Source organism: Drosophila biarmipes, chromosome 3L (genome assembly GCF_025231255.1).
Source record: "Drosophila biarmipes strain raj3 chromosome 3L, RU_DBia_V1.1, whole genome shotgun sequence".
In the NCBI taxonomy this organism is placed as follows: Eukaryota; Metazoa; Arthropoda; class Insecta; order Diptera; family Drosophilidae; genus Drosophila; species Drosophila biarmipes.
This window is the reverse complement of record NC_066613.1, coordinates 20,011,880-20,030,417: the sequence shown is the minus strand read 5'-3', so window position 1 is coordinate 20,030,417 and position 18,538 is coordinate 20,011,880. Positions and strand designations below refer to the sequence as shown.

The 18,538-nt window shown below is 43.4% G+C and overlaps 3 protein-coding genes across 9 annotated transcripts in view; all 3 read right to left on the bottom strand.

Annotated features, from left to right (window-relative positions):
• LOC108035106 (synaptotagmin-5) overlaps window positions 1-5,859 on the bottom strand; it is a 56,097-nt gene extending 50,238 nt beyond the window's left edge. Inside the window, exon 1 of the mRNA XM_017110535.2 lies at window positions 5,480-5,859. The gene's annotated coding sequence lies outside the window, so the exon portion shown is untranslated. The remainder of the gene's footprint in view (window positions 1-5,479) is intronic.
• LOC108034441 (uncharacterized) lies at window positions 1,601-2,348 on the bottom strand. Its single transcript, XM_017109326.2, has one exon. The coding sequence runs from the start codon at window positions 2,334-2,336 to the stop codon at window positions 1,620-1,622; it is 717 nt and encodes a 238-aa protein (XP_016964815.1). The 5' UTR covers window positions 2,337-2,348; the 3' UTR covers window positions 1,601-1,619.
• A 1,196-nt stretch (window positions 5,860-7,055) lies between the features above and the next one.
• The window catches only part of LOC108034899 (pericentrin), a 28,869-nt gene continuing 17,386 nt past the window's right edge, over window positions 7,056-18,538 (bottom strand). For 5 of the 7 annotated variants that reach the window (XM_050886750.1, XM_017110116.2, XM_017110121.3 and 2 more), the window contains 8 exons: window positions 17,785-17,910; window positions 16,465-17,628; window positions 16,111-16,278; window positions 14,135-14,800; window positions 10,895-11,599; window positions 8,653-10,802; window positions 8,483-8,593; window positions 7,056-7,889 (listed from right to left, as the gene is read on the bottom strand). In XM_050886750.1, coding sequence (XP_050742707.1) covers window positions 7,583-7,889; window positions 8,483-8,593; window positions 8,653-10,802; window positions 10,895-11,599; window positions 14,135-14,800; window positions 16,111-16,278; window positions 16,465-17,628; window positions 17,785-17,910 — 5,397 coding nt within the window. In that variant the 3' untranslated portion in view covers window positions 7,056-7,582. The remainder of the gene's footprint in view (window positions 7,890-8,482; window positions 8,594-8,652; window positions 10,803-10,894; window positions 11,600-14,134; window positions 14,801-16,110; window positions 16,279-16,464; window positions 17,629-17,784; window positions 17,911-18,538) is intronic. The other 2 variants (XM_017110119.2, XM_017110122.3) reach the window with 1 other exon arrangement.

The following is an 18,538-nucleotide window of genomic DNA, read 5'->3' as shown; positions in this document are numbered from 1 at the left end:
TTCCTTTTTATGAACAACTGAATTTTAAATTTAAGAAAGATGTGATGTTGTATTAGCCATTTTAATGTATGATTTATATATTTTGTAAACATTTCCAGGTTACTTTATTAAGAATAACATTATAATGAAATTATTACATTATTTTGATCTTTGTTAATAAAACAAAATATGTTCTTTTCCTTTTGAAAGCCACATTCAAACCAATTTTGTATTGTTTGCAGGACAGCTAAGTTTACAAGCTGACAATATTGAGCAGGTTGAGTACTTAAGCTACATCCAGAAATAGAAAGAGCATTTGTAGTTCAACTTTTGACATTTACATGTCTAATTAATGCAATTAAGCGAAACTGCACAAGAATGTACTCACTTCATTCCCCGCGAACTTTCATGGGCATTAATTCATTTGCATAGCCCAAAGCTCTATGGTAGAAAGCGCGGTGGAGAAATTTAGGGGCGGGGATTTTAGGGGAGGGTTTCGGAGGCGGGGTAGTGGTCCGATGGCGCCAGACCCTAAGTCCCGGCCAAAACCCTAAAAATAAACATGGAGCAAAGAGCACGTCACTGCCATCCCAACTCCCACTATTCCAGCGAGCATAGAAAGTCCCTCAATATGCTCCGGTTACATAGGCGAAAACAAGGCGAATTTTTGTATACAAACAAGTTGAGAGCAGAAATAACAATAAACCCTTCGTTTTATGTATTTACCCATCAGTCCCGCCGTTTAATGAATCAACAAGTGTGAAAGGGTTTATTTTTTCATTGAAATCCATCTCGCACCCAAATCGCATCGTAACTTTACATAAAAACCCATCAAATTTCGATTGAAAATTGCACCTGAAGTGAGTCGATCCCGGGTTCCAGGATCCGTTCAAACAATGCCAGGACCTAGGCGAAAAAAAACGGTCCTTTGATTTTTATTTCTCCCCCTTCTTCTATCCTCGAATTAACATTTTGATTGGATATTTCAATATTGCGCCATATGGAAGGCTGTTTGCCGGCCGGTTACGTCTGGGTTTGGGGCTGGTCAGAACTGGTTGTCCACATGCCAGTGGATTTCGCACCTTTAATGCCCCACTGAGCCCTGTGTTTGCACTCTACTCAATGCCGCAAACAGCGCATAAAATACAGTCCGTGATAAGATAGCCCGGGTACTCGTTCTGGTTAGGGTCCTGAAGTGGCCCTAAATTAACATTTAACTGGGGAAAAATGCCCGAAAGGGGCTCAATAATATCTGGAATCCATTCATTTTTCCATGATTCATAAAAACCAAAAATTTCGCACTAAACTATGACAGAAGTCCTAAATCATAAAGATTCTTAAAATATAGGAACAATTTGTGTACTCTCTATAAAAAATATGTAAACATCGGTTTTATTAAGAACCTAATTTTGAGTGAAGGGTGATCCGTTATCTGAGGGTTAATAAGAAGAATTTAAAAAAAAGTTTGGAAAACCTTCTCAAAACTCTAGCTAAATTGTAATATTTTTTGGATCTAAATTTAAAATAAATACAAATTTAAAAGGGATTATTAAGATTATGAAACTTAACAACCATTCCAAAATAAAATCAATATAGATCATAGTATTTGCTCAATATGTACATAACTTTATTACTATTCATTAGATGACCTGGGTGGAGTACACGGGCTCATCCTGCTCGGGAGCAGCAGCGGCATCCACAGAGCTGGAGTCGTCGCTGGAGTTTTCACCAGCCACAGTGTTGGTGTTTGTGGTGGTGGTGGAGGAGGATGAGGACGATGCCGCGGGAGTCTCAGCGGAGGTCACAGAGGGGCTCACGGCGGAGGTCACGACGGGTGTCACGGAGGAGGTGATGACGGGGGTTACGGCGGAGCTCGCGACGGGCTGGACGAAACGAGGCCTGGCCAGGTAGGGAGTTCCGTAGTCGTAGTAGCCGTTGTACCCGTTGTATCCGCTGTACCCGTTGTAGCCATTGTAGTTGTTGTTCCAATAGCTAGGACCGTTCCAGGCACCGGGATACCAGCCTCCAGCGGCAGATCCGTAATCAGGCCAGTAGCCGGGATAGTAGGGCAAGATGTTGGCACTGGAAACCTGGGGCAGGATGCTCGGGGTTTCGACATCGGCGGCCACATCCACAGCCGGAACAATTGCGGCAGCGTTCTTGACCAGCACGGAAGGCACAATTCCGGCATTCTTCACCAGCACGGAGGGAACAATTCCGGCCGTCTTGGCCAGCAAAGTTGGCTGCTCCACCGCCAAGTTCACATTGGAGGCTCGACCCAATCTTCCGCGAAGGGACAGCTGGCCAGAGGAACTCGCCACCAGACTGACACAAACCAGAGCCACGAACAGACGCATTTCTCCAGACGAACAACCTCTTTCAACTGGCTTTCAGTGTGCAATGCTCTCCGTTTTATAGAGCTCGTCTTTTTCGGCTATAATTTACTTTTCCTTTCAATCAATCCAAATATTGATTCAACTAAATTTTCGTTTCTGAGAATCCCTGCAAATTATTTGGCCACGTTTTACGTAGTTTCATGTTTGCTTAGTCGGGTTCTCGGCGCTCGGGGATAGGAAAACAGATTTTGTTGAATAGTTGTCATTAGCGGTTTGCCAACATCTTTGTGTGTTTGGCGTCCCCATCTGTTCTATTGTCTCCCACAATTCGGCAATTAAAACGTCTCGAGAATGAGTTCCGATTCCGGGTTTCACTTTCGACAAGGGTGAAAAATAATTTACTCTAACGAGTTCTGAAATCTCCCGTTTTTAAAAGGAACAATCCTACGGATATTATTCCTATTTGTCTTATCTATTCTGTATTTCATGTCATTTTTTTCGTTCAGTAAATTGTTTATAAAATTCACTTTTAAATGCTGATTTAATTTAATGCTGATGCTGATTTATAGTTGCTTGCATCAAAGTGTGGTATACAAAATTAAACCACAATTTTGTACACACGACTGTAAGTGACAGTTTAAAAGCTTTTGCAACCTTGTTTATGAACATGAAATAAGGTTAAAATTTTGACCGTCGTTAATAGAATAATTTAAATGCTGTTTGTTAGAGAATGTAACCACAAATTCCTAGAGGTAACGTGGGATCGTAAATCGGAATCCAATAACTAAAGTTATGGAACTTCAAAGTTCAGTTTTTGGGGTCCCATTCTGAATACCATTGGAATTAAGAAAAAATCTGACATGAAAATGGGTTAAAATTTTGACCCTCGTTAAAAAGAATAATTTAAATGTGGATTATTGGAGAATGCAACCACAAACTCATAGAGGTATCCCACGTGTAAATCGGAATCCAATAACTAAAGTTATGGAACTTCAAAATTCAGTTTTTGGGGTCCCACTCTGAATACCATTGGATTTTAAAAAAAATCTGGCATGAAAATGGGTTAAAATTTTGACCCTCGTTAAAAAGAATAATTTAAATGTAAATTATTAGGGAATGCTACCACAAACTCATAGAGGTATCCCACGTCTAAATCGGGATCCAACAACTAAAGTTATGGAATCTGGAAATTCAGTTTTTGGGGTCAGATTCTGAAACCATTGAAATTACGAAAAAATCTGGCATGAAAATGTATTAAAATTTTTACCATCGTTAAAAAGAATAATTTAAATGTATATTACTAGAGAATTCAATCACAAAATCATAGAGGTATCCCACGTCTAATTCGGGATCCATTGACTCAAGTTATGGAATCTAGAAGAGCAGTTTTGAGTTCCGAATCTGAAACGCTTTCAAAACACTACAAAGTCATATAAAATAGCAATTTAACCATAGAATATTCGAGAAAGCCAGCACAAACTCATGGACAAACTCAAAATAAAACTGTGCACAACGAGCATACGCAGTGTGGGCCCACGTAAGATTGAATATTGAAACACAGTGACATAACAAATTTTAAATAACAATTAATTACACGCTAACTTAAAACCAATTGTTTCATCATGTCCTACTGTGGCAGTGTACTTTATCCTTTTCTGTGCCAGACAGCAAAGAAATCATAATATGCCCCATCGCGCATACGCCATGCATGCCCGCCCCTCCTTAAATGGGATTAAGCCCGGCACTCAAGCAGGCGGCATAATTAAAAAACTTAAAGCAAGTGCAGCATTTCGGGGAGTGGGAAGTAACAATAACGAACCTGGGTGCTGCTGGCGGGGAAGCATGAGGGCTGAAATTTAAGCCCTGGACATGCCAGTGACAAGCTGTCTCGCCATCGACTGGCTGTCTTCGCTGCTGCTCCATCCTCAGACCACCTCCTTTGGCCGCTCCTTCTCTCTTTTATGTCCTTTTCAACGCCTGGTGACAGTGAAGCCATTCAAGCATGCAACCCCACATCCTTGCCATCACACAGGCAGCGGCAAAAGTTTGTTGCCTTGGTCAAGTTTTGGCCACAGGACTTGGACACAATAATTAAGAACTTATAAATTCGAAAATTGCCACAGCAACTTTAACCAATTTGCAGATATCCCTTACCTGTTGACCATATACACACACATACCGAGCCCATTCACTCACCCTGTTTGACGTCATTAGATGGAGGAAAAAAAGAGAAAAAACCATAACAACAATTAGGTCTACAATGCTTTGTAACGCCTACTGGCCGGGGCAGAGAAAAAAAAGCTGCAGAGGCGTAACGAATATGGAGCAGGAGTGTACATTGAATACCCGTAAATTGTCCGCAGATAAGGGAAACTATCTTATCAACAAATAGCAGATACACATGTGCGATAGGTAAGCGAAACGAAAAGCAAACTTTCACTCTCAGGAAATGCAAAGCCTAAGAAAAGAATGGAACAGCCGAGGACCCTAATCAAAGAGCTCTTAAACTACTTTGGCCTTTGACCTGGCCAACTTTTGTGCTGCCTTCCACCCACCAGGCTAGCAATCACAGATTTAATAAGCCAAGGCCCAGACCGCTGGCAAAAAAACGAAAGAGAGAAACATCAACTTGAATGGCAAATATTCAACAGGCAAAAGGCCTTTGCGAGCCATAAAAAAATGCTGGCTTTGGCCGCTTTAGTGTTTAAATGGCTGGGATTAGGGGCTCGAAGTCGCTTTAACTGCGAATTTCAAGGCTTTTGGCTGATGCGATTACTTATCAAATTGGATTTCTTCATCGACGTCCCCATCGCGCCACTTTCTCTTGTTCCGAGTTGTTTGGCAATGGCTTAAAGTGACAGACGCATCTCAAACTTGAAACACTTTCAATTGGAAAATTGGGTGAATAATACGGAAAGAAGAGTAGAAGAACACTTATTTGAACTTTTAATTGGTACGAACATGAACATTTTATTTATCTGGAAGTCGACAAAATATTCATTATTTAAACATTTTAATTTGCGACACCAAAATTTAAAAATTTATTAGCTGTAAATTATATCTTGTAATACTAAAAGCATTTAGATAATTTAGATAATATCTATGTAAATAATTTAAGAGCTTTATTTTGTGTCTCAAAATAAAATACATTAATGGTAGCTTACCTTTTCACGCTTGATTCTTGCAACTTTAGCAGCCTTTTTTCACAACAATTAATTGTTTTCAAAATGATTTTTATTATTTGTTTTGGCCGCAATCGGAATAATTAATCATCTCCTCGAGCACAGATCATTAATATTCAAAAGAAAATGCCGCGGAAAAGTGTAACACCGAGACCGCAATAATCGCATTCACTGAGTCTGTTTTCCAAATATTTTTGATACTTATGCGAAAAGCAATCTATTCAAGCGGCAGGCGAACGAATCTCATTTCGACCTGGCACGCACCGCGTCGAGGGAAAACCCAAACCAAAAACCGGACCCGAATCCAAATCGAAACCGCTCGCAACCGCCGTGACCAGAGTGACAGGAGCAGAGTGGCAGGATGTTGGAGAACAGAAGAAGGACCGCTTGCCACAACGACAGGATAGCCAATGCTAGACGATGCGCCATTCAACGCCACCATATGTTAGCGATTTCTGCCTGTCCAACGCCGATTCCACGGTTGCTGCAGGAAAAGCTCTGCTTTTCCGGCCGTCAGCCCTCGGCCAACTTCGGCTGCGGCCGAGTGGAAAGCTCCGCGACTCCTTATCAGTGGGCGGCATGCTGCTGCGGCTGATAACGAGCTAGCCAGTAATTATCAAGGGTATTGCGAAGGATATCTCAACTTTTTTACCTATTTCGAGAGCTTTCTGGTGAAGAAAATTAAGGGTATAAAATAAAATAACCATAAAAATACAAATAAAAATGGCAATATAATAACCTTTAATAATAAACTTTAGCTATTCCTAAGTCTTTAATATAAATAAATATACTATGCCGTTTTTATATAAATATTGAAATTGGAGTTATTCAACACATTTCTAAAAATAATTATAAAAAAATACTTTTTTTATTTAATTGTATAGCTCCTACAAATTAGGAGAAAAAATGTTGTTCTTTTACTATATATACATTTTAAATATAATTATTATTATAGCTTTCTATACCTAAGCACATTATTTATAACTTAAAGCGATAATTATAAATAATAAATTTATATATATACCAAATTTCAAGTCCAACTACATGCATTAGCAAACCTACGCACTTTCCCATTTAATATAGGGAAAGGGCATTTTCAATTTCGCAGCTTACACACGCCGTGGCCTAAAGAGGGTTAAGGGAGGGCGGTGCCAGACCGAATCCCAGCTGGACGTGCAAAAACATTGCAGCTTTGGCGTTCATTTGACGGAGAGCCGCCCTGAGGCGCGGTACTTTACTTTATGTCCGGCTTAGGTGGCCTTGCAGCACTTGACATTTGCCCGATCAACCCCTCAACCTGTTGAGCTCAGCCGGCACTGCGAAATTGGAACAGCTGCATCCATCTTGCCCCTGGGCATATTGCCGAGGTGCACTTTTGTTTATGTCCCCATGCTGGAAGTGCTTACTTACATTCCCTCTAGTTTGGGCATATCAAGCGCAAGCGCCTTCATTTCTGCTTAAATAAAATGTCATCTAAAAGCCACCAACCAATACATTTATTTATAGCCCACTTCCTTTTCCTCATCATTTCCGCATATAAAGCATACGCAAAGCACTCTTTACCTCATTAACAATGTTAACTTTTATTCGAATGATGTGACGAATTGAATTCTTAATTGTCCAGTGAATCCTCACACATAAGGCACATTCCATTTATGTACAGAAAATAATAAAGCGAAACCTTTTCAATATGAAATCAATTTTGTTTTAATCAACTTATCAGAAACTTATGCAGTCAAAACGCAAATAATAAAACTAAACATAAGTGACTTTAGGATCTGTCAGCCAATAGTCAGTCGAACCAATCAAAATACTGGGACACGGGTTGGGTTTATGCTTATGGCTACACTTGGGCGGTAAATACAAATAACACTTACAGACGATTACATGCCTAGGTTTGGTGTGGTTGCGCGTACGCTTAAAGTAGGTTTACAACAGCTTAAGACTACGTTTGTGGGGGATAAATGGTACAGGTAATTAACACTAAAATGGATCTCTAGGATGCTAGCATGCTGCAGAGTGTCTTCGGTATGGCTTCACTTAGAGTTGGGGCCTCAGTTGAGCTTTCCTTTATACTCTATGGGTTCAATGGTGCCGCGCATGCGCTCTTTTTGGTTTCTGCATGGTTGGCCAGTCCAGTCTCGCCAGCGAGGGCAAGCTGCTGTCGCCATTGTTGTTGGCCATGGTGCTCTGCAACGAAGATGTTGGCGCTTGGAGGGTAAAATCCGATGGCAGCATTATGGGCTGCACGGTGCTGTAATTGACCATCGGCGGTGAGAGGGGCGCATAGCTAAGGCGGCCCACGAGGTTGTTGCTATTATTGGTGGGTAGATTCGAATTGGGTCCAGGTGGTAGTGGGGACTGGGGCGGCGCCACGTTGAGTCCAGGAGTTCTAAAAATATAACTCAGATTAGTTCTCATTCATAAGCCAGAGTCTCAAAGTGAGTGGGTGATTGTTTTTTAGTTTAAAGTGGGATTACAAATTATATAAGATTTTTGGTTTGGTGATCCCTGAATGCATTACATTATACTAAAAATAAAAACTTTTATTAGCTTTCCTGATCCCAATAAATATATAATAATTTAAAACAGTTAGAAAATAAAAGTATTACTTATTCGCATCTAAATATATTATTTTAAAATTCTAGAGATTAAAGATGTGCCTTGTTGTAATTATTTGATAGCATGATTTAATATAGAAAGTAAAGATTGCAGGGAATAGTAAATATATTATAGTGAGCCTTTTCCCGCGAACAAAAGTGAATTACCCAGCTGAAACTACTTCTATTTGATACTCTAATGTGCTTTTACTTGGGAACCCAGACCTTGTGGCCTCTATTTCTTGGCTGAATCGCCCTGCCTTAGCTTAACTTTCATATTGACGGTCACTAGGGGCATCTTAGAGCTTTAAGAAGAGAATGAGGATTATGGCAAGGCTTCTATGTACAGCAAATTGTTTGAGAGATGAACCTTAACGAATCTCACCTCTGCTGGGTTATTGTGAAGACCGACTTGCTCACAATGCGCTTGCCCGTATGCCAAATGCGTCCAATGTATTTGATTCGCTGGATGGCAATGATTGCCAGGGCCACAGTCCTAAAAGGAAAGGAACATTAAAATCTATATTTTAATTTACAATAATTCCGAGAACTTACTTGAACTTCTTTTTGATATTTCGCTGGATGGGCTGTCCACCTCGCAGGTTCTGCAGTGCCAACTGCTCGCTGGCCTGGTAGCCCTCCAAAGTGAGCTTTAGATACCTCTTCTGGTAGACCAGCGCCTTGCGATGCGACTCCACTCGCAAATAGCGACCGATCAGCTGACGGCAGCGCTCCTCCAGCTCGGTGACATTGGTGTTGCCGGCGCCACCCAACTCCTCGCACTTCTTCTGCAGGGCAATGCGCTCGCCCACCAAAAACTGGACGGTCTCGGCCATCTGCCGGTTCTCCTGGGTATTCTCCGCCAGCAACGTGTTGATCTCCTTCATCTTCTGCAGAAACTGTGCCGGCACATTGTCATCGGTGCTGTGGGCCAAACGATCGTTGGCCTGGGCCAAGGCTTCAGCTAGTTTAGCTTCCCTTTGACTGGAGCGACTCACATCGAAGCGGAGTTGCGTGACCTTTTGATCAAGGCAATCCCTGGCTGCCTCTGCGCTTAACAGTTTGGATTTGAGTTCATGGATCTCGGCCTGAAGTTTCACGTTCTCCTGGTGCTGGCGTGTGCGTGTGTTGGCCCTACGCGTCTCCGCCTCCTGGAGAGTGACTAGCCTGGCTTCCAAGCTCTCAATCTCGCCGGCTTGCAGGGTCAGGCGTTCGTTGAAATGCTCTAACTCTGATTCAGCGGAATCCTTATCGCGGGCCAACTTCTCCATCTCCTGCTTGAGACGTTCGCAGTAGGCAACTCGCTCCTGCAGCTCCTTCTCGTATCGCTGACGTTCCCGCTCGCTGCTCCGCTGAGCATCCGCTGATCTCTCCCGTTCCCTTTCATTCTGAGCAGCCAGCATTTTAATTTCACTGCGCAGACGATCTCCGAGTTCGGATTCAAAATCAGCTCTTGGGGATTTCCTGGGTGAGTCACCAGGGGACTTGAGCAGCAAAGAACTGTTCCTTCGACTCTCCGCTCGCTGCAAGGAAGTCAACTGGGTTTGCAGACGCTCACAGCGTTCCCGTTCCTGATCCAACTGCTTGTGGAGCTCGTCCTCCGCATCCAGAGCAGTCTCCAGACGTTTCCTCATGGCCTCTATGATGATCACATCCTGCTCTTGAATGTCCTGCGAGTGCTGCTTCTCCCCGAGAAGTTCCTTGCTCAATGCTTCACATTGCTCACGCTCCACTGCCAATTGAGCACGAAGGGCTTCCAATTGATTGAGCAGCTCCCGCTCGCCAGTGAAGTTCTCATCGTCGGTTCCATTGCCTGTACCCGGCAAGGTCTCCTCCTCCGTTTGCACTCCCTTTTGTTTCTTCTTGTCCAGATTGTTCTCCTCCTCGCTTTCGATGGCTTTCAGGATATTGGAATCCAGCTGGGCGGAGTAGTTTAGTTCTTTCTCCACCTGCTGGGCAATCTCGTCCACGGAATACTGCTTCGAGCTATTCTCACTGTTCTTCAAGCGCTCCAATTCTCGCTCTAGGGTTAGAACCTGCAGTTCCAGATCTCCTGTACGCCTGAGGGCAGCCTGTAGCTGATCAGCCTTTTTCTTGATTTCGCTGTTGAGAGTTTCCAGCTCCCTCTTACGAGCAGCAGCTGCATCTTCGCACTGCTCATGGGCAGCACTAATGCAGTTCAGTTCCTTGCGGAGACTCTCTCGGTCGCTAGCTGCCTGAGCAGCTGTCTCCAGGATCTTGGACTCCAGGGACTCAATGCGAAGCCTGTATTTGACTTCACTCTCCTCGTGGCTTTTTAGACTTTGGGCCTGACGACTCAGTTTCTCCTTCTCCTGCTGCAGTTCCTTTTGCAGATCCTGCAATTTGTCCTCCAATTCATTCTGCTTTTGCTGCTTTTCCGTTTCCAAATTGGATAGCTTCAGACGCAGTTGCTGGACTTCGGGTGGAGTCTGGGGTCTGGGCATCTCCGGTGTACGCATCAGCACACTGGACGCCTTCAACTTTGAATCCTCTGTAAGGTTGGAGAAGTTGATCTGCCTGGGCACCAGACCAGGTGTGAGGCCATCGCTACTCTGGGCAGTCACTCCCAGGGCCTGGAAGTAGTGGGGATGCTCGAAGGTGTTGACGGGATAGGGGGCCATGAAACCGCTCAGGTCGTCGGTGCGCTTGTGCGTTAAGTTGGCCACCGCCTCCTTGGAGGTTTCCTGTAATATACAATTTTAAGTATAAGAAGTGGTTTTTAAGGAAAAAATACAAAATCAGGCACTTTAGTTAGGGGTAATCCTCATATCCTTACCATTGTCTGGTGCAGGAAGCCGCCCGCACCATCGCTCATCTGGAGGGGAGCGCTGATGCTTCGCATGGCTGCTCGACGATCCACATCCGGCTCGGGGAACTCAGTAATCGATCCGATGTCGCTAAGTGTACGGGCACTCAACTTGCCACCGCTACATTCCTGCTTGCCTGCTGCTCCTGCCGGGGATGAGATGAGGCTGCCATCCTGATGCGCAACCTGTAGCTCCTTCTCCTTGGCCTCCAGCTGATCGCGCAGGTGATCAATCTCATCGTTCTTGTCCGCCAGCATGGTCTCCATTAGATCCGGTATGGCCAGGCGGTTGATCATCTCCGTGCGTATCTTGTCCTTCAGCTTGGCGATCTCTGCCCCCTTCTGCTGCACTTCGGCCTGCAGTTTATCCACCAGACTGCGGTCTGGCTGGGTGCGCACTGTGACTTCCGCCTCCAGTCGCATGATCTCCTCCTTGCTGCGCTGCAGCTGCTGCCGCAGGGTGGCCATCTGTTTGTCCCGCGCACCCAGTTGCTCGCTGAGATTGTGGACCTCACCCTGGAGTTCATGGACTCGGGTATTCAAGTCGGAGGTGCCGGCACGATGCAGTTGCTCCGCCCTCTGGCGCTGCTCCTCCAGGCGATTCTGTAGTGTCGATATCCGCTGCGTCTGCTCATCCATTCGGCCCTGCAGCGAGTCCCGCTCATGTTGCAGCTCCTATTTAATGAGAAGAAAAGATATTTTAGGTAAATTAATAAAATTAAATATTAGATTAAAGATTATTTATTCTATAATTCGAGGATTCTACTTGGTCAAGTGGGTTTTTCTGGTTGTAAATTCATTTTTCCTGATGTGCGTGGGTGAGTCAATGGCCGACCATTTGACCGTTGGCTCCATCTGCATTAACCCTTTCCAACTTCAATTAAAGTGAATATATGTATCTTATCTCTCTGCACCGTGGTTTTTATAACAGAAAATTAAAACAACAGTGCATTTTCTTATAAAACTCAAAAGGGGAAATGATATGAGTATATTTCGCTATTTTCTTATCAAACCTCAAACAAATTTGCTCTTATTTGAATGACAAGTCTCGTTTGTTTTATGAATCAGAATTAAAAGCTTAGCGCAAAATGATAATTTTTAGAAATTTGGAAATACAAAAATTAAAAATTAGAAGAGAGTAAGCTCAAGTTATTTATTCCTAATTTATTCCCCATAATTTTTATTAAAATACATTTAATACAGATTGAAAGGGGATAAGAAACGCACTTTAAAATGCAACTTGCTAGTTAGAAATTCCCCCACTGTTCTCTGTATCTTTGCCTTTGTACTTGCATCTCTTTGCTGTTGTTTACTCGGTTTGATCCATTTATATTCATGCGGGTATGAATGCAGCTCGGCCAGCAATCTGCAGCCCCTTTTCAGCCATTCAATCTCCCCTTTTTCCAAACAACTCAGCGGGATGCGTGCCACAGCATAAAGATATTTATGGAGGCATTACCGCATATTAGTGCTTCAATTGGGTCTCAGTGCGAGAATGCATTTTGTAAACAATCTGGGCTTCTGTTTTTTTTTCTTTCTTTGTTATGGAAGATTCCGGAGTGACAAAAGGTGGGTGATGGAAATGTGGCAGGTGCCGAAGGCGCCAAATGATTTGTTTTACATTCGATTTTTTAAGTGCCATAAAAAGAGGGCGGGGGCACCACATATGCATCTATTTTTGAAGTGGAACAAACTGGGCATTTGAAAAAAGGAATAGGGAGCGATATATTTATGTGACAGCGTGTGCCAAATTCCCAAAACTTTCTGCCATAAATCCCATATCTCAACCAGAACAATCGCACTGAAAGTCCACAGTGAATGCATGAAAAAACATTCTGACAACTGGCGGCACAACAAATTAAATTATATATTTATTTGTATTATGATTGCCTTCAGCAGAATTCATCAAAATAAATAAACATTCGCTACGGCACATCAATTGTGGCACTGGGAAACCTTGATCGGATATTAAAAGCTCCAACTGAAAAACTCACTCGCAGCGGAATCTTTGGACCCTGAAACATTTCACCAACTTCCGCTACTTGCAACCGAATTATAAGATTAATTTCAAAAAAATTATATATAAGTGTATAGTTTGCGATCCAAAATTATTTATATTTAGGCGAACATTTCTCCCGATTCAACCGTTCACATTGCCATTCTGAAGGCAACTAAGAGATGCTTTCGATCGAGAAAACTAAGAGGCTTTATCATACGAAAATTCTTCGGGACGCTGAGTTGCGTGAGTGTGGAAAAACAAAAGAGAGAAAGCAGCTAAATATACTTTGCGATCAACGGTCGAAATTTGAATTTAACGATTTAGCAAAGACACGTGCATAACAGATTCGAGTTCGAAATCGGTGTGTGTATCGGATGGAGCGCGCCTAAGCAGGCACACAAACCATGCCCGTTTGAAAATGACTTTGCAAATACTTTAAATTCAAAAGAAATAAAAATTAAATTATCCTAAACGGTTAGAGAGGAAATCTTAGCCAGAAAACAGATTGGATGTAAAGTAAGCAAGTAGAAATACTTCATTCTATCAATATAACTTAAACAGCCACAACATACAAACATAGCCACATCAACTTCAGTTATATATTTTATTTATAAGAAATCTTTGGCTATTAAAAAGAGCTGGACGCTGCCGTCAAAATGAATCCCCAGTTCGAGGCTATTGCAAAGAGTTTCGTTGAAGAATACTACAGTTCGTTTGATGATCAAACAAATCATAAGAATTTATCAAAATTCTATAGCGAGACCGATTCATTGATGACCTTAGACGGATATCAGCTCAAGGGAACTAAGAAGATTCTTGAAAAACTAAAAAGTGTGGACTTTAAGAAGATCGAACGGCAGATATCTTCCGTGGATTCACAGCCCACACCTGATGGCGGAGTTCTTATTCAAGTGATTGGATCTTTTAAGTGGGAAGGTACTCTACCGCTCAACTTCTCCCAAGTGTTTCTCCTTAAGACCTCTGGAAATAAGTTCTACGTGGGTAACGACATTTTTCGAATCATTTTGCCCAACAAAGCTTAATAGTTGTAAAAGCATTTCAAAAATGTATATCTCATGTGTTAAAAAATTAGTTCGGCTGATAAAATAAAATTATGCAAATTAAATTTGGACAACCTCAATAGCCATGACCAAGTTTTTTAACACTTATACCTTTTTAAGATTTTACTTAGTTTTCTTCTAAGTACTCACCACATAGCCGGCTCGCATTTGATGGACCTGCATCTCCAGGTCCCGAATCCGCTTGATGGCCGCCTCCTCGACGCGCGTGTGCCGGTCCAGCTTCTCGGTGACCCGCTGGACACCTTCCACAGTGAGCGATGGATGCGAGGGTGAGCCCGCTGCCGTGGGCTCCTTACTGCCATGAATGGAGACATCTTCGGTCACACTCAGGCTGCCCGAGTTGGAGGCCGTGTTGGAGTTGTGCAGCGATTCCAGGATCTTGGTCTTCTGTTCCAACGTGGTCTCAATGTCTAGAAGCTTCTCCGCCACCTGACTCAAAACCAAGCCCTGTTCCGCGGATGGTCTTCCCTGCTGCAGCTTCTCCTCCAGCAAGCGGATGCGCGACTGGTAGCTCTCTCCAATGTTTGTCTTCAAGCTGTTCACCTCCTGCTGCAGTGCATCGTTGTCTCTCATCTGCAGACTCACATACTCCTCCAATTGCTTGGCCTTCTCGCCCAAAACTTCTTCGTTGAGTGCCTTGGTCTGGACCTGAGTCTCCAGTTCCGAGATGATCTCGCGCAGCACAAAGATCTTGTCAATCGAGGCCTTCAGCTCCACCTCGAACTTATCCCGCTTGGCATTCGACTCGCTGAGCTGCTGGGTAACCTCTCTAAACTGACCCTCCAGCTGTGCATACTGTATAGAAATATGAAGTGTATTAGTAGGGTTTATACAAAATGGTTAGGCATTTATGGAGCAATGAGGCGGAGAGTGTGCGGGTGCGATTTCCGGATTAGTGACAAACTTACATGCTTTCGCTTCGCTAGCTTCAACTATTTTTATTTGAGGGTGCACGCAGTGGGGAAAGTAAACAGGTGCAGTTTTAGGTTTTTAATTTTAATTGCGGTTTGGTTTATTGGGTGCATGCAAAGAGTTACAAATATATTATTCAGTTTGATTAGGACAAAAAACATTGAGGGTTTTGGGCAGATCATGTGGATATAATTAATAAATACACTTAAAAAACTCAAAAATGAGGTAAATGTTAATTAAGAACCTTGACCAAAAAGACTTTTAGTTAAATACAAAAAAAACGCCACGTCTTTAATTAAGCATAAATCGAATCAATAATCAAAATATTACTTATTTGCAATATCAATTAAGATGCGTAATCAAAAAACCCATGAATTAAATAAAAATAATGATAATATAACTTAATATTAAAAACTTTTCGGAAACCATTGAAAGCTAACTGAATAAAAACAATTTCCAACCTTATAATCACATTCAATATTTAAAAAAATCCATACCAGAGCAAAGAAATCAATCTTAATTTTAAGCACATAAATTATTTACAATATTTTGTAACAAGGCTTCATAGACAATTTCGAAACAACGTGCACACATCAGCCGACATTGAAATAATTCCCAACCCCCCAGAGATCTTCAACTTGAGGAGGATTGGCTAAATGGAATCATACTGAAAGACTCCGACTCGCACACTCTTGAGTGCCTGTATCTTGGGGTCTATTAATACGTCGGCACATGCTTACAAAAGCTCTGGCATTTATAAGTATAAATGCTGCCCTTGACTCCGTTGAATAGCCCCCCAGGGGGATTTACAATTGAATTACGCCCAACAGGTGCCCCATGCGATTTGGTAAACTCTTCGGGGAAATTATATCAATGGCTTCCAGAATTTTGTGTTAATATTTGGGTAATATGCGGAATTGTGTCAGTTAGTAAAAAGGAGGGCCACATGCTAGGTATACTTAAATATGTATGTGCCTATAACCGAAACTTATAACCAAAACTAAAGCTATGGAGTAATAATAACCAAAGGAAAGAAAGAATACAAATAGAGAGCTATGAAGAGATAGAGACGCAAAGACTTTGTGAACCCAGGCAAAAACGCAAAACGAAAGTCAAACCAAGACCAAAATCAAGATCAAGATCTAGAACCCAGAGATCGTAGATCGTAGATAGGAACCGTGGACGGGACTCACCTCCTCGGAGGCATTGGCATAGGAGCTGTGCTCCTTCTCTTTGTCGCGCAACTGAGCCTTCAGCCGCTCGATTTCGCGGTGGAACTCGTCGCGCTCTTGCTCGCGCTCGGCGGCCTGATCCTCCAGGAATCGCCTGGTATCCTTCAGCTGCTTGTCAGCGGTATCGATCTGTGTTTGTGTGTGGTTACAGGTCAAAGGAGAGGGTATCGAAAGGGTGGTCATTTCATAAATAACCTGGCTTACAGACTACTCGAATTTATGTAGGGTCATGCGTTTAGCACTCAAAGTAAAAAGGGTTGGGGGGAAAACTTAAAAGGGAAGGATGATTCTTTGGGAAATCGTTGCCAAACTCACCTGGGACTGCAGATCCTCGCGATCCTTCTTGCCACTCTCCACCACCTTGTCGCCCTCGCGGCAAAAGTCTTCGATCATTTGCAATAGGGTAACAGTGGAATTCGCCTGATCCCTAGAAGGTACTTCCTTCACAGGAGAAGATGACAACAAGTGACGCGCACGCTCCTGGAGGGCCAGAAAACTAGCCGATGATTGATCCAATCCCTGATCCTGCAGACTCTTCATGGGTCCCAGGCCATAGCCCTCGTTGTAGTCCGTGTGATTGAGGGAGTTCAGCTGGGAAAGCTGATCCCTAAGGGCCTGCAACTCCTGTCCCAACTCTGCATTGCGATCTATAGTGTGACTGAGTTGCTGCTGTAAGTTCTGGCGATCCGCCTCCGACTTAATCAGGCGATTCTTGAGCTGCACCAGCTGGAAGGAGAGTTCCGAGGCATTGCCCGCATGCTGCTGAAGATCTGGAGGCAGCGAGGTATGTGTTTTTCCCGCCTCCGGATTGCTGTTCTTCCGCTGACTGGCCACGCCCATTTGCTGATCATTCAGAGAGTTGGTGCGCAGGAATTTTGACAGGACTTGCTGCTGAGCCGCCACTGTGGTCTTCAGGCCATCCTCCGCCTCGCAGCAGAGCTCTTGCTCCTGCTTCTCCGGCTCGTCCAGGTGCTCCGAGGACTCATCATGTGGTCGCTGCTTGTGCAAATCCTCCGACAAATGCAACAGGTAGGAGGCTTCCGACTTTAAGCGCTCCAGGCAATCATTCAAATCGAAGTCCTCACTTGGCTCTTCGTTGCTCTTGCTGTCGATGAACTGCACCAAACTGGGATCCTCCACAACTTCCAGCAAACTGTGCACATCCGGCACTCTAAGCATTTGCTTTGTGTTGTTCAGGGAGCCGCTGAGGGTGACCTCCAGGTCGTCGCCACCATCCTGACTGCGACTGTGGAACAGAAGGCGTTGCACCTCCTCGGAGAGCGTGTTATTCAGATCCTCCTCACAGTTGGCCACACACTTGGCCAGCCGGCAGAGCACGCTGCGGAAGCTCTTGGACAGCTCCCTCAATCCATCACGCTCGCAGATCGCCTGCTCCAGGTCACGGGTGGCATCGAAGGTGAGGTGCCGCTTGTTCTTCCGATTCAGCTGCTTTTCGTATTCCAGTTTCATGCGCGACATCTGCGGGGGGGTCAAAAAACGAGGTTATTATATATTTACATTGATTTTATAAAGTAATCTACATCCATTGGATAATAAATACAACCTATATCCAATAATGAATGCATTCTATATTCAATGGGTAGTGAATACAATCCCTAGCCACCGGGCACTCACCTCGTCGGCATGTTTAATATTCAGCTGAGTGATCTCCAGTTGACTCTTGGCCGTAAACTTCTCGCGCAGCAAGATCAGCTCCTTGGGCCAGTGCTGATCGTCGACGGTATTCTCCGACAACAAATTCTGGAAATGCAAATTGTTTACATGGATTAAAAACTTTTGTTTATGGCCAATGTGTGAAAAGCTGTTGCAACATTCGGCTGCATATTGCTTGGAAAAATCGGCGACAGATCAAGCTTTCGAAAGAAACTTTTCCCGCCTTTCACCAGAGTATAAACATTTATGGTTTCGAGTCAAAATATTTACATGATATAGATGGGAAGTGATGTGGATCATCCAAAGGCGGAGATACATCCGAGTGTGTCGAGTCCCTTGAGGGTGGCACAGACGGAAACAGAGCCAGATACATAAATCTTAATAAAAATGCTCCCCAACTCAAGCGGGAAAAAAAGAAAAAAAAAGGGGAGTGGGTGGAGTTGGGGTTTTATTTTTGGATGAGGCTACACACCCTCACACATGGAGTAAACATAAAATCGCATTAAATACAATTAAGTGTAGCTTAAAGATGACGATTTAAAAGCAATTCAATGGATTATCACCACCAAGTTGTCTTATCTCTGCGGTTTCTGCTCTACCTCTCCCAAGCGTTCTCTCGATTTCATACTAAAGGGTCGCGATCCCGGCAGATTGTGAGTTTTCTTTGTTTTCAATATTTTCCAATAATTACTTGGGGCCTTTGCGCAGGCAAACA